The sequence below is a fragment of the Cherax quadricarinatus genome, chromosome 72, assembly GCF_038502225.1.
Source record: "Cherax quadricarinatus isolate ZL_2023a chromosome 72, ASM3850222v1, whole genome shotgun sequence".
Classification (NCBI taxonomy): domain Eukaryota; kingdom Metazoa; phylum Arthropoda; class Malacostraca; order Decapoda; family Parastacidae; genus Cherax; species Cherax quadricarinatus.
The window spans coordinates 5,215,584-5,230,152 of NC_091363.1; the positions used below are offsets into that span (position 1 = coordinate 5,215,584).

Genomic DNA, 14,569 nt, shown 5'->3' on the forward strand with positions numbered 1-14,569 from the left:
TCTTGAAGTCATTCAGTTTCGCTCCATTCTCTCTACATGTCTGAACCACCTCAACAACCCTTCCTCAGCCCTCTGGACAACAGTTTTGGTAATCCCGCACCTCCTCCTAACTTCCAAACTACGAATTCTCTGCATTATATTCACACCACACATTGCCCTCAGACATGACATCTCCACTGCCTCCAGCTTTCTCCTCGCTGCAACATTCATCACCCATGCTTCACACCCATATAAGAGCGTTGGTAAAACTATACTCTCATACATTCCCCTTTTTGCCTCAAAGGACAAAGTTCTTTGTCTCCACAGACTCCTAAGTGCACCACTCATTCTTTTCCCCTTATCAATTCTATGATTCACCTCATCTTTCATAGACCCATCCGCTGACACGTCCACTCCCAAATATCTGAATACATTCACCTCCTCCATACTCTCTCCCTCCAATCTGATATCCAATCTTTCATCACCTAATCTTTTTGTTATCCTCATAACCTTACTCTTTCCTGTATTCACCTTTAATTTTCTTCTTTTGCACACCCTACCAAATTCATCCACCAATCTTTGCAACTTCTCTTCAGAATCTCCCAAGAGCACAGTGTCATCTGCAAAGAGCAGCTGTGACAACTCCCACTTTGTGTGTGATTCTTTATCTTTTAACTCCACGCCTCTTGCCAAGACCCTCGCATTTACTTCTCTTACAACCCCATCTATAAATATATTAAACAACCACGGTGACATCACACATCCTTGTCTAAGGCCTACTTTCACTGGGAAAAAATTTCCCTCTTTCCTACATACTCTAACTTGAGCCTCACTATCCTCGTAAAAACTCTTCACTGCTTTCAGTAACCTACCTCCTACACCATACACTTGCAACGTCTGCCACATTGCCCCCCTATCCACCCTGCCATATGCCTTTTCCAAATCCATAAATGCCACAAAGACCTCTTTAGCCTTATCTAAATACTGTTCACTTATATGTTTCACTGTAAACACCTGGTCCACACACCCCCTACCTTTCCTAAAGCCTCCTTGTTCATCTGCTATCCTATTCTCTGTCTTACTCTTAATTCTTTCAATAATAACTCGACCATACACTTTACCAGGTATACTCAGCAGACTTATCCCCCTATAATTTTTGCACTCTCTTTTATCCCCTTTGCCTTTATACAAAGGAACTATGCATGCTCTCTGCCAATCCATAGGTACCTTACCCTCTTCCATACATTTATTAAATAATTGCACCAACCACTCCAAAACTATATCCCCACCTGCTTTTAACATTTCTATCTTTATCCCATCAATCCCGGCTGCCTTACCCCCTTTCATTTTACCTACTGCCTCACGAACTTCCCCCACACTCACAACTGGCTCTTCCTCACTCCTACAAGATGATATTCCTCCTTGTCCTATACACGAAATCACAGCTTCCCTATCTTCATCAACATTTAACAATTCCTCAAAATATTCCCTCCATCTTCCCAATACCTCTAACTCTCCACTTAATAACTCTCCTCTCCTATTTTTAACTGACAAATCCATTTGTTCTCTAGGCTTTCTTAACTTGTTAATCTCACTCCAAAACTTTTTATTATTTTCAACAAAATTTGTTGATAACATCTCACCCACTCTCTCATTTGCTCTCTTTTTACATTGCTTCACCACTCTCTTAACCTCTCTCTTTTTCTCCATATACTCTTCCCTCCTTGCATCACTTCTACTTTGTAAAAACTTCTCATATGCTAACTTTTTCTCCCTTACTACTCTCTTTACATCATCATTCCACCAATCGCTCCTCTTCCCTCCCGCACCCACTTTCCTGTAACCACAAACTTCTGCTGAACACTCTAACACTACATTTTTAAACCTACCCCATACCTCTTCGACCCCATTGCCTATGCTCTCATTAGCCCATCTATCCTCCAATAGCTGTTTATATCTTACCCTAACTGCCTCCTCTTTTAGTTTATAAACCTTCACCTCTCTCTTCCCTGATACTTCTATTTTCCTTGTATCCCATCTACCTTTTACTCTCAGTGTAGCTACAACTAGAAAGTGATCTGATATATCTGTGGCCCCTCTATAAACATGTACATCCTGAAGTCTACTCAACAGTCTTTTATCTACCAATACATAATCCAACAAACTACTGTCATTTCGCCCTACATCATATCTTGTATACTTATTTATCCTCTTTTTCTTAAAATATGTATTACCTATAACTAAACCCCTTTCTATACAAAGTTCAAAGGGCTCCCATTATCATTTACACCTGGCACCCCAAACTTACCTACCACACCCTCTCTAAAGTTTCTCCTACTTTAGCATTCAGGTCCCCTACCACAATTACTCTCTCACTTGGTTCAAAGGCTCCTATACATTCACTTAACATCTCCCAAAATCTCTCTCTCTCCTCTGCATTCCTCTCTTCTCCAGGTGCATACACGCTTATTATGACCCACTTCTCGCATCCAACCTTTACTTTAATCCACATAATTCTTGAATTTACACATTCATATTCTCTTTTCTCCTTCCATAACTGATCATTCAACATTACTGCTACCCATTCCTTTGGTCTAACTCTCTCAGATACTCCAGATTTAGTCCCATTTATTTCCCCCCACTGAAACTCCCCTACCCCCTTCAGCTTTGTTTCGCTTAGGGCCAGGACATCCAACTTCTTTTCATTCATAACATCAGCAATCATCTGTTTCTTGTCATCCGCACTACATCCACGCACATTTAAGCATCCCAGTTTTATAAAGTTTTTCTTCTTCTCTTTTTTAGTAAATGTCTACAGGAGAAGGGGTTACTAGCCCATTGCTCCCGGCATTTTAGTCGCCTCATACGACACGCATGGCTTACGGAGGAAAGATTCTTTTCCACTTCCCCATGGACAATAGAAGAAATAAAGAAGAACAAGAGCTATTTAGAAAAAGGAGAAAAACCTAGATGTATGTATATATATATGTATGTGCGTGTCTGTGAAGTGTGACCAAAGTGTAAGTAGGAGTAGCAAGATATCCCTGTTATCTAGCATGTTTATGAGACAGAAAAAGAAAACAGCAATCCTACCATCATGCAAAACAGTTACAGGTTTCTGTTTCACAGTCATCTGGCAGGACGGTAGTACTTCCCTGGGTGGTTGCTGTCTACCAACCTACTACCTACTATACTGTACTACAAATCCTACATGTGAATATTGATAAATCTAAATAACAAGGTTTAAAAATTTTTAAATTGTCATGAAGAATTTATGTAATGTCTAGCATTCTTTATTGACATTCAAACTTTTTTGAAGGAGTTGAAAAATATTTTTTATCATCATTGCAAGAAGAAAAAATTAAAAAGAAGAACTACAGTAACACACTGGCTGTCTCCCACTGAGGTAGGGTGACCCCCCTCCCCCCCAAAAAAGAAATACTTGTACCATCATTCACTCCATTACTGTCTTGCCAGAGATGTGCAGATACGACAATTCATTAATGTATTTAATTATGATTTTTCTGTGACATGTTTATATGGTATGGTACAACACAGTACAGTGCTTATGCTTTTGTAAATCAAGCGGTCCAATATGTTGCAAAAACGGAAGAAAAAGTAAAAAAAATAGGGTCTTCCCAGGACTTTGATACAAATTAAGTGTTGGAATAGTGGTACCAACAATCTTATATGGATGTGAAGCATGGGTTGTAAATGCTGCAGCATAGAGGAGGCTGGAGGCATGGAGATGCCGTATCTAAGGACAATGTGCGGTGTAAATATTATGCAGAGAATTCGCAGTGTGGAAACTAGATGTGGAGCTATTAACAGTATTATTTGGAGGGCTGAGGAGGGATTGTTGAGGTGGTTTGGTCATTTAGAGAGGATGGAGCAAAATAGGATGACTTAGAGTGTGAATAAATCTATAGTGGAGGGGAGGAAGGGTAAGAGTCGTCCTAGAAAAGGATGGAGAGAGAGGGGTGAAAGAGGTTTTGTGTTAAAGGGGCTTGGACATACAGCAGGCATGTGCGAGCATGTCAGATAAGAGTGAATGGAGACGAATGGTTTTTGAAACCTGACGAGCTGTTGGAGTGTGAGAAAGACAAACTACAAGTGAAGGGATTCAGGGAAACCAGTTTGCTGGACTTGAGTCCTGGAGGTGGGAAGTACAATGCATGCACTTTTAAGGAGTTTGGGATATTGGCTGTCATATCTGGGTGCCTCTGCAAAGACAGTGATATGTGTGAATGATGGTGAGTATGTTCAATGATGGTAAAAATGTTACTTTCTTTTTTGTGTCACCCTGCCTCAGTGGGAGACGGCCAAGTTGTTGAAAGAAGAAATATGTTATATACAAAGTTACTTATTTTCATGACTAAATCCTTGGCACTAGACTTGAAGAAACACACATTGAAGTGAGGAAATATTTAAAAAAATTGGATTAATGAATTAAATGTAGATTAGTGCAACTTAATGGAAATGGAAGGCATCAGAAAGAGAGCACCAAGACTGATTATAGAGCAAAGTCCTGCTTGTGGAATTAGAAAAAGGTCTTCATAAATAATTTAAGATATAAACTTACTGTTGGTAAATATTGTTGGTAATGCGTTGATCCTGTTGACATAATGTTGGTACTCCTACAGAACACCGTTGATGAAAGCGATAGCCACATGTACGGCATACAAACCCGTGGAATAGAAGTCTTCGACAATTATCACAGAACGCCAAGGAAAAGAATGTTCTCCTAATCTGAAAATATTCAATATCTACATTGTAAAAATTGTAAAATTTTCCTTACAGGAAATTGAGCATTCATGAATAGCTGTGTGGCTGAGTCTGTGTTTACTGCCCTAAACATCAGTGTCCAGGAACCCAGCAAAAAGAAAACCTTTTTTACATTGACTAGAAGTACGACATCCAATGTTGTGCAAGAAGAACAAAGGGGATGAAGGGAGTCAAATTTCTGAAAAGCTTGTAACACACTTTGGTAATCCAAAACAACTATGAATAACAAGGTAGACATGGTCATAATGTGAATAATAGCAGTGAGAATTGCATACAAGTCTGCTGTGCAAATACTGGTTGACTCTAGCAAACTAAATATCTCAAGGTGTCGGGTATGCAGCTGTTTTCCTGGAAAGAATAATACAACACGCATCTAAAATTGTAGAGAGGATAACTTTTATACAAAGCTTGACTGATCTACCATTAAAGCTTAAAATTCTATTAGCATTTTCAACTCTCTCATTACATTTGCTTATTCCTAGGGTCTTTTTTTTTTTTCTTTTTTTTTTTTTCATTAGTGAATGGCTTTCATTCAATGGTTTACCTTTTAATTTTTTCCAGTATCTAACTTTGCACTTAAAAACACTGAAATTTATTTGCCATTACTTCCTAGTGTTCATACAATTACTGATGCTTATATGTTGTGACTTTTGCATCCTAGTATTGGGTCATTTAAAAATGTTGATAATGTACAGCATAGCCAAGTGTCAATGTCAATTATGTACAGTTATGTCAAGAAAAGAACTGGTCCTAAGACTGACTCTTGTGGCATGCCACCTGTTACATCTTGCCAGTTGGTGCCTTTCCACTAGCTACTCCCTACCTGTATCAGGATAACCAGTATTCAGGCCAGCTTAGTACAAGTGTCTGTATTATTTGCCTTCATTTTTGCAAAAAGTCTTTGCTAAGAAACTTTATCAAAGACGTTCTGGAAAACTAGATCCAGTACATATATAATATTATGAATATCAAAAGAAATCAAGAAGACTGATTAAATATGACAATATGTAAAACAAAATTCTTCACAAATAGGAAAAATTTAAATACAAACAGCAAACTGTGAATATAATTACACTCTAGTAAACCTCTATTGCACTGTATACTACATACACATTTAAAACAGTTAATATTTTTAAAAGTCAATATTCTTCAACAGAAAACTTACAAAATTGTGGGATATGGAGGTTGTGACAGGAAATTTTTCCAGTACCTCCACAACAATCTCCTCTCCTTCCAGCATCGCAATATCCGAATCCCAAGACATCCGTACCTAGAAAACAGTATACAGCAGAAGCTATAATCATATACATAAATGAATCTATACTATTTTTTTAATTCTTAACTTACAATGCAAATAAATAAACCACTTATTTTTTTGTGTGAGACATTTCTATTACATAATAAAAATAATTTCTCAATGGGTCTTTCACCCATCTATTGCAACAAAATACTGTAGTACAGCATATTATACTCAAGTGTCTAATTATCTATATGTACCTTGGGATTTGTTTTTCTATACACAATACAAACATCTGGAGAAAGTTTGCGGAAGCTGAGAGCCTTTGCCAGTGCATCCTTTAACGTTCGGCCAGGTTGTACCTGTACAGTGGTACGCTGTTTATTTGGTAGGTGAGCCCGCACTACTGACCGCAGGGGAGATTGTGGAGTAGACCGCGTCACTTCTTCACACATACCATTACTACCTAAAAGTGTATTAAAAACACTGGGTAGTTTTAAGAAGAGAATGAACAAATATATAAGTGAGAAAGGTTGACTTTGTCAATGGTCCAAGTCGGACCGAAACGTCGTCGTAAGCTTCTCTCTTTTATGTGCGGGTTATTTGTGTAAGGCTGAATCTGATTAGAAGACGAGTTTTTTTTTTTAATACACTGGCTATCTCCCACTGAGGCAGGGTGACCCAAAATAGAAAGAGACACTTTCATTGTCATTCACACAATCACTGTCTTTGCAGAAGCATGCAGATATGAGTTCAGATGTCACTCCAAACAGCAAATATCCCAAATCCCTCCTTTAAAGTGCAGGCATTGTACACTGAAGCTAATTCTTGGATAGCTTTGGGAAAAAGTTGGATAAGTGAGTGGGTGGAAATGGTTGGTTTAGAGAAGAATTTGCCTAGTACTGGCCTGCAGTGTTCCTCCAATCTGATGTTCTTAATACATGAATACATTTTTTTTAACAGTCAGCAGCTTCTCAAAAAGACAGGATGACCCAAATAAGAAAGTACATTCAGCACACTCACTCTTTAGCTTCCTCTCCAGAAGGGCATGGACATTAAGCAATGGTGATCCACAATTTACATGCCTATCATACTTTTTAACTGCATTCACAGTACCTCAACCTCCAAACCTCAAGTCTAGCTAAGATATTTCCCCCTGTATTCTTTCACAGACATTATTTTGATTACAAATCCTGCAGCACTGCATGCTGCAGGATTTGTTTTGTATGGTGTACACTTACCACATAGATACACTCTCTCATATCTAGACCCAAATTTACTGCTCACACCTTATCTGAGTGAGCTGAGCTCATGAAGTAGAACTATAGCTTGGACCCTCAAAGGGTTAATTACAATGATATTCATTACGTATCTTGGATCAAAAACTCTTACATCATACAATTTCCAAACATATTAGAATAACTCAAATACTGAACATTTCATCAAATAATACAGTACACAAAAACTGATACTGAAGTACAGTATCTAATGAAAAATAGGAACAATTTATCAGGTAATATCTTCTACAGATATGTAGGTGTATATGGCACAATAAAACCACTGAAGACAAAGGAATATACTGGCAAGGAAAAACTCACTGGTGATTTGTGAGGAGGCTGGAAAGCTTGTTTCAATGTCATCGGAAGGTAAAGTATGGGCTTCAGAAAAGTCTTCATGGCAGCCATTTGTTTGAGCCGGTTGGTCAGAAGTGGAGCTCAAAGTCAGCTGCTCAAGGATCTCCTGTTCCTTAGCCTCAAATCTATGCAACTTCCCAGTTAATTCTGTATATTCCTAAAAAAAAAAAAAAAAAGAAAAAAAAAAGAAAAAGAAAAAAAATTCAGGAAGTTCTCAAAATTTTAAGAAAGGAAAAATTATGTAAACATTGGCCCAACTTTTTATTTTTTTTAGCACACCAGCCATCTCCCACCAAGGTACGGAGACTCAAAGAAGGTAATGTAATTCACCATCATTCATTCATTCAATAGCCATCCTGCCTGAAATGTGCAGGGATTGCCAAGTCAAATTAGCCTCCAAACTGCAACATCTCCCACACCTTCAGAGTGCAGGCTCTGTACCTCGTAACTTCAGGACACAAGTCTAGCTAACCAATTTCCCTGAATCCCTTCATAAAAGTTACCTTGCTCACATGTCAAGTCACAAAAACCACTTGTCTCCATTGACTAACACTCATGAGCCTGCTGGAGGCTTAAACCCCTTGCACTCAAAATCTCATTTACCCCCGTCCTTCCAACCTTTGCAGGGATGACCCTCTAATCCTCCACCTTTTCCAGATTTATACATCCTCTTTGTTGCCCTTTTCTTATCTATCCTCTCTGAACTGCCCAAACCATCTCAATAACCCCTCCTCAGCTCTCAATTATACCATTTTTAAATATATGTTAGTTTAGACTTGCTTGAAATACTGTGAGTAATATGGGCTTTCAAAAATGCTACTTTGCTTGTACTGATATGGATCTTTTTGTAATTTTTGTGAATTATTCCATTTTTCCTAAAATAGATCCCAGGGGACTAAACTGCCCAATTTAACAAGACTTCACCTTTTGGAATACGCAAGTACTGTAAGTTCCAAGTCAGTGACAAACCATTTTCAAGGCCAATATCCAACTTACACCCTCTCTCAAAAATCTTTGAAAAATTAATTCATAAACGAATCTACTCCTACCTTATCTCCCAAAACATACTCAACCCCTGCCAATTTGGATTCAGGCCTAATAAAAATACTAATGATGCTATTATACACATGCTAGAACATATATACACTGCAATAGAGAAAAAAGAAGTCCCAGTGGGGATCTTCATTGACTTACGTAAAGCTTTTGATACAGTTGACCATGACTTCCTCCACGTAAAATTGTCACACTATGGTATAAGAGGGCACTCCCTCAACTACCTCAAGTCATACCTCAGCAACAGAAGCCAATATGTGTACGCAAATGGGGCAAACTCTTCTGCGCAACCAATTACAGTTGGTGTCCCACAGGGAAGTGTCCTTGGCCCTCTTCTCTTTCTCCTATACATAAATGACCTTCCAAATGCTTCGCAATTACTCAAACCCACACTATTTGCAGATGACACTACATACGTCTTCTCTCACCCGAGCCCAGTCACGCTAGCCAATACTGTAAATACCGAATTACAGAAAATATCTACCTGGATGAAGACTAACAAACTTACACTAAACATTGACAAAACCTACTTCATTCAGTTTGGTAACAGAGCTACAGATGTCCCTCTTAACATAATGATAAACGGATCACCTATCACAAAACTAACAGAGGGAAAATTCTTAGGAATCCACCTTGATAATAGACTCAAATTTCATACACATATACAACAAATCTCTAAGAAAATTTCCAAGACTGTAGGCATACTATCGAAGATACGGTACTATGTTCCACAGTCAGCCCTCCTGGCCCTATATCACTCTCTTATTTACCCCTATCTCACCTATGGAATTTGTGCATGGGGCTCAACAACAATTAACCATCTCAGACCACTAATTACTCAACAAAAGGCTGCAGTTAGAATGATAACAAATTCTCACTACAGGCAGCACACTCCACCAATATTCAATACACTAAACCTACTCACCATACAAAACATCCATACTTATTACTGCACCTATTACATACATAGAACACTTAACTCTGATATTAACCCTCCCCTCAAACATCTCCTTGCCAACCTCAACAGAACACATGACCATAACACAAGGCACAGATCACTCTTTGATGTTCCTCGTGTCCATCTCACACTATGCAAAAACTCAATGCACATAAAAGGCCCTAAAATCTGGAATTCATTACCTGTAAATATAAAAGAAACACTACCTGATTATAAATTCAAGTCTCTTCTCAAAGATCACTTACTCACCCAAAACCAAATAAATACTGAATAACTGAACCTTATAAATTGTATATCTTAAATGTTTCTCACAATTATATCACATAAATGTTAAACCTAAAACCGAATCTAACTTTATTATTTTTTAAATACTCTACCTAACAGAATACTCCATACGACTGAATGTACAACAATGCATGCAACCATATGACCTGTCTTTGTAATACTCACTTGTGCTTTATAGTAATCTGTTTACATTAATGTTTTATCACTGATTTCATCATTGCTTAGTTAATCTTAAGTTAATTTTAAGCCAGCCCGTAATGCTATGCATAGTATAAGTGGCTTTGGCATACTGCTCTTATCTGTATTTTTTTGTACCTCTGTATGTGTGCACAAATAGAAATAAATAAATAAATAAATAAATAAATAAATAAAGATACAGTATCATCCAAGTAATGCAATGAATGAAAAAATAAAGAATGCTATAAGGCATTCCTAGTGATAACATTTGTAATACAATATTTACAATAATAGTTAAAAAGAAATCCCACTTATAAAAAAAATGAATTACTGCTATTTATACATTTCAGCATCAGTCTGACTTGCTACAAAACCAAAGCAAACCCTGTACAAGCAATATTACCGTGAGATATAATGAAGGAGGATGCTGGAAGCCGGCGAAGCGGGAGTTGAGGTCATCAATGTATTCCTTGGTCAGGTGGATAATATTCTGGATATTTTGTAACTGCAGAAAAGTTAAACTAACATTAAACAAATACAGTACTGTAAACTACACTCAAACTACAAAGTAACAAACAAAATCATAACAACACGACTGAAAACAAACCACAGTACAGGTGGGGTTTTACAACTTGCTTACTATGGGCTTTAACCCCAGCCCTACTGTGGATCACAAAGTAACATCGCTACAAGGAATAAAAAACTATACCCTATTAGTGTAAAAGTTGAAAGGCCAATTTTATTTTATTTACAATTTAAGCAAGTTATCTGGTGATGGTTGGTTCTGGTAACCAAATCTGGCGATACACAAATAACCCACACATAGAGAAGAACTTATCACTGTTTCTGTCCAACCTGGAACATTAACTAGTCACACTTTGTCATAAGTGTCTTTCTCCTATGTATAAGTTATTTGTGTATTTTTCCAGTCACGGTACTGTGCCTTTTTATTCTTTCAGATTTTGCGAACATCAGTGCCAACAAGGTCCATCTCTCCAGAACAGAAACAGTGACTGGCATGACAATATTAATGAGATGATAGATATAAATTTTTTATTTGACAATGCATTTTAGGTTTATTTTCTTCAAAATTGGATGCATCTTATGCTTGAATTTGCCAATTTCGACGCAGCTCCATGGGTTAACTGTTTCACTAACTGTTAATCAAATATGTCTTTGCTCTTTCTTCTACTTTCTGGCCCTTAATCCGAAGATACGGCATAAATTTAATAACGCGGTATAACCATTTTGTGTGCTAAACCCCAATGGGTCATACAGCACTATGGATAGGAGGTCTCCAAAGGGTAGGAGGTTTGCGAAGGGTAGGAAGTTTGTGAAGGCTAAGAGGTCTGCGAAGGGTAAGAGGTCTGCGAAAGGTAAGAGGTCTGCAAAGGGTAGGGGTCTGCGAAGGGTAGGGGTCTGCGAAGGGTAAGGGTCTGCGAAGGGTAGGGGTCTGCGAAGGGTAGGGGTCTGCGAAGGGTAGGGGTCTGCGAAGGGTAGGGGTCTGCGAAGGGTAGGGGTCTGTGAAGCGTAGGGGCATGCGAAGGGGTAGGGATTAGTGGTTAGGGTTGGTGCGAGTGGAAAACTGAAGTCACAGTTGGTGCAACAGGTTAGTTTTCATTAAAAATAATTCAGAGTGCCTGTGTCAAAGATGGGACCTTCAGTAGATCAGTGAGTGAGTGGGTGTGTTAGGGCTGTGAAGATGTTGGAAGTGAATCCTGCTTGCCCACTAATAAATAGGACAATTTATTAACATTATGGTGAACTAACAGTGTGACCTGGCAATTCCCTCAGAGTGGTGCCAGTCGTTATGAAGCCAAAACATTCAAATGCTTTAGTTTTCTCAACCAACTGAAATGATTAGTGGTGATATCAGTGCCACTACCATTTGATCCACTCTGGAAGATTTCTGACTCTTGTCACAATAAAAGAAACAACACATGAAAGTTAGATTGATTTCTAATAATACTGTCATAGTTGTCATCAACAGGGTTGGCAAAAACCATTTAAACCAAAACTACCAATTTAAAAAAAGTGTGTTTTTCTGGTTTTAACTCAGGTGAATAATAATAATAAATAATAAATAATAATAATAATAATAATAATAATTATTATTATTTGGGATTTTGGTATTATCGAGAGCTTCTTCGTTCAAGAAATTCACAATGAGTTCTGGATAAGTAGTAATTTCCACAAAAGATTCATGCTTCCTGTGTTATGGATGTGAATTTATTGTATTAATGTCGATAGACTTATGGATGATGTGTAATGGGAAAATAAGACACGAATGCAGTACAATGTGATCCTTTACTGACTACGTTTTGCCCACACATTGGGCCTTACTGCTACAAACAGATCTACCTAAACAGAGAATACGTGAGTATATACATACGAGTATAGTGATATGGAAAGTCAGGTGGAGACTGTACTCTCTGTTCTGTTAGATCTGTTTGTGAATTGATAAAGTCCACTGTGTGGGTGAAACAGTCAATAAAGGATCACATTATACTGCATTTGTGTCCATATTTTATACCACTTTCCTCCATATGTAATGCTGACGAGATTCTGCTCTGGGAATAAAGTACATATTACCCAAGGAACTTAAGATTAGAAACAGGATGATGGTGAAACACGTTTTCCAAATCAAGGTAACTAACTAAGTTTATTCAGGTACAGGTACACATAAATACAGTTACACAAATTGCTATATATAGCAGCACATGTGGAGGTTACTTAGGATAACCCAGAGAGAGTCGGACAAAACCCAAAAAGTCAGACAAAATCTTGACCATAGGACACAAACAGGATAGCAAGTTACCAACATGAGAAAGAACTAGTTGTAGATCACAGGGAATAACTGTTTGTAATGGCTTGACAAAGTTCCTGGAGAGCGAAACGTTGCCACAATAAAATGTCACATCAGTTGCATTTGTGTCCTTTTACCTTACAATAATAATAATGTTCCTGGTAAGCGATCAGCCAAGAGATAGATTATTATACAGGGAAGCGCTAAACCCACAGGATTATACAGCACCTGTGGGGGGGAGGGAGTAGATGTGGAAGGTATTCAGGTTTAATTCAGGGAACTGGAGCACAGATCCAATTCCCTAGATCAAGAGCAACAGAGGCCCGGTGGCCTGGTGGCTAAAGCTCCCCCTTCACACACGGAGGGCCCGGGTTCGATTCCCGGTGGGTGGAAACATTTCGACACGTTTCCTTACACCTGTTGTCCTGTTCACCTAGCAGCAAATAGGTACCTGGGTGTTAGTCGACTGGTGTGGGTCGCATCCTGGGGGACAAGATTAAGGACCCCAATGGAAATAAGTTAGACAGTCCTCGATGACGCACTGACTTTCTTGGGTTATCCTGGGTGGCTAACCCTCCGGGGTTAAAAATCCGAACGAAATCTTATCTTATCTTATCTTAACAAATTAAGATTCACTCCAAGGTCCAAAAAGACCCTTATCTCACCAGCCACTAATCTCACACTGACACGTAATACCAACTACTTCACTACTTTGTCTCCCACATTTCCAAAGCCTCATATATTCAATATACTCGGCAGAATTAAGGCTAGCAGGAACCACCTCACACAGCACCAAGGAAAATATACCACAATACCTGAATGTCAACAAAGCCTAGACTCCAACAATCATAACAACGCCAATTTCTAGACTAATATTGAGCGAATTATTGTTTCCCCAGGACACAAGGTAGATTAGACTTGCCTCTTCCTCCAAGGCCGCTCTATCTTTGACCTCCTCTGCATTATCCGGTGTCTCAACAGGAGAAGGTGAACTGCTATCCCGATCCCGAGTATCCCCAACACCCGCCATCTTGTACCTGTTTAATTTATCACCCGTTAAATTTCTGCCGCTCTCAATTTCCCTAAAATAACCTTAACCTGCACCAATCTTTAAAATAAATTATCCTATTATCATAGGAGTTAACTGTACATATTATTACAAACAAACATTATTTCGTATAAACAACCTGATAATAGGCAAAACGCGAAAATTAAATGAGTTAGAATTTGCTGGTTGATATAGAGGCAGGAACCACCTCCTGAAGGTTGATAATTTTTTAGATAATTTCGGATTCTCTTATAAAGACGATCCAAGACCCCGACGGTTATAGTCTTCAAACTGCTTAAAATCACTATATTATTCAAGAATAGTTGCCATACCATGGCTGGTGCAACTTCTGAGAGAGAGAGTGATTGACTTTATTGGGCTGTTTTAGGTTATTTGATATATATATATAAGACAACTGTAAAAAATATACTAATGTTTGTTTTACGCTCGGGTCTGAATTCGGCTATTAATTTATTAGGACCCCTGGTGGCTAAAGCTCCCGCTTCACACACGGAGGGCCCGGGTTCGATTCCCGGCGGGTGGAAACATTTCGACACGTTTCCTTACACCTGTTGTCCTGTTCACCTAGCAGCAAATAGGTACCTGG

The 14,569-nt window shown here is 38.5% G+C and overlaps 1 protein-coding gene across 2 annotated transcripts in view; it reads right to left on the minus strand.

Moving 5' to 3' along the window:
* Nucleotides 1–13,976, minus strand: part of Raf (Raf oncogene) — a 44,804-nt gene extending 30,828 nt beyond the window's left edge. For both annotated transcript variants that reach the window (XM_053795038.2, XM_053795037.2), the window contains exons 1-6: nt 13,837–13,976; nt 10,512–10,613; nt 7,600–7,792; nt 6,262–6,467; nt 5,930–6,034; nt 4,562–4,728 (exon numbers count right to left, since the gene is read on the minus strand). In XM_053795038.2, the coding sequence (XP_053651013.1) occupies nt 4,562–4,728; nt 5,930–6,034; nt 6,262–6,467; nt 7,600–7,792; nt 10,512–10,613; nt 13,837–13,944 (881 nt within the window). In that variant the 5' untranslated portion in view covers nt 13,945–13,976. The remainder of the gene's footprint in view (nt 1–4,561; nt 4,729–5,929; nt 6,035–6,261; nt 6,468–7,599; nt 7,793–10,511; nt 10,614–13,836) is intronic.
* Nucleotides 13,977–14,569: the final 593 nt, after the last annotated feature.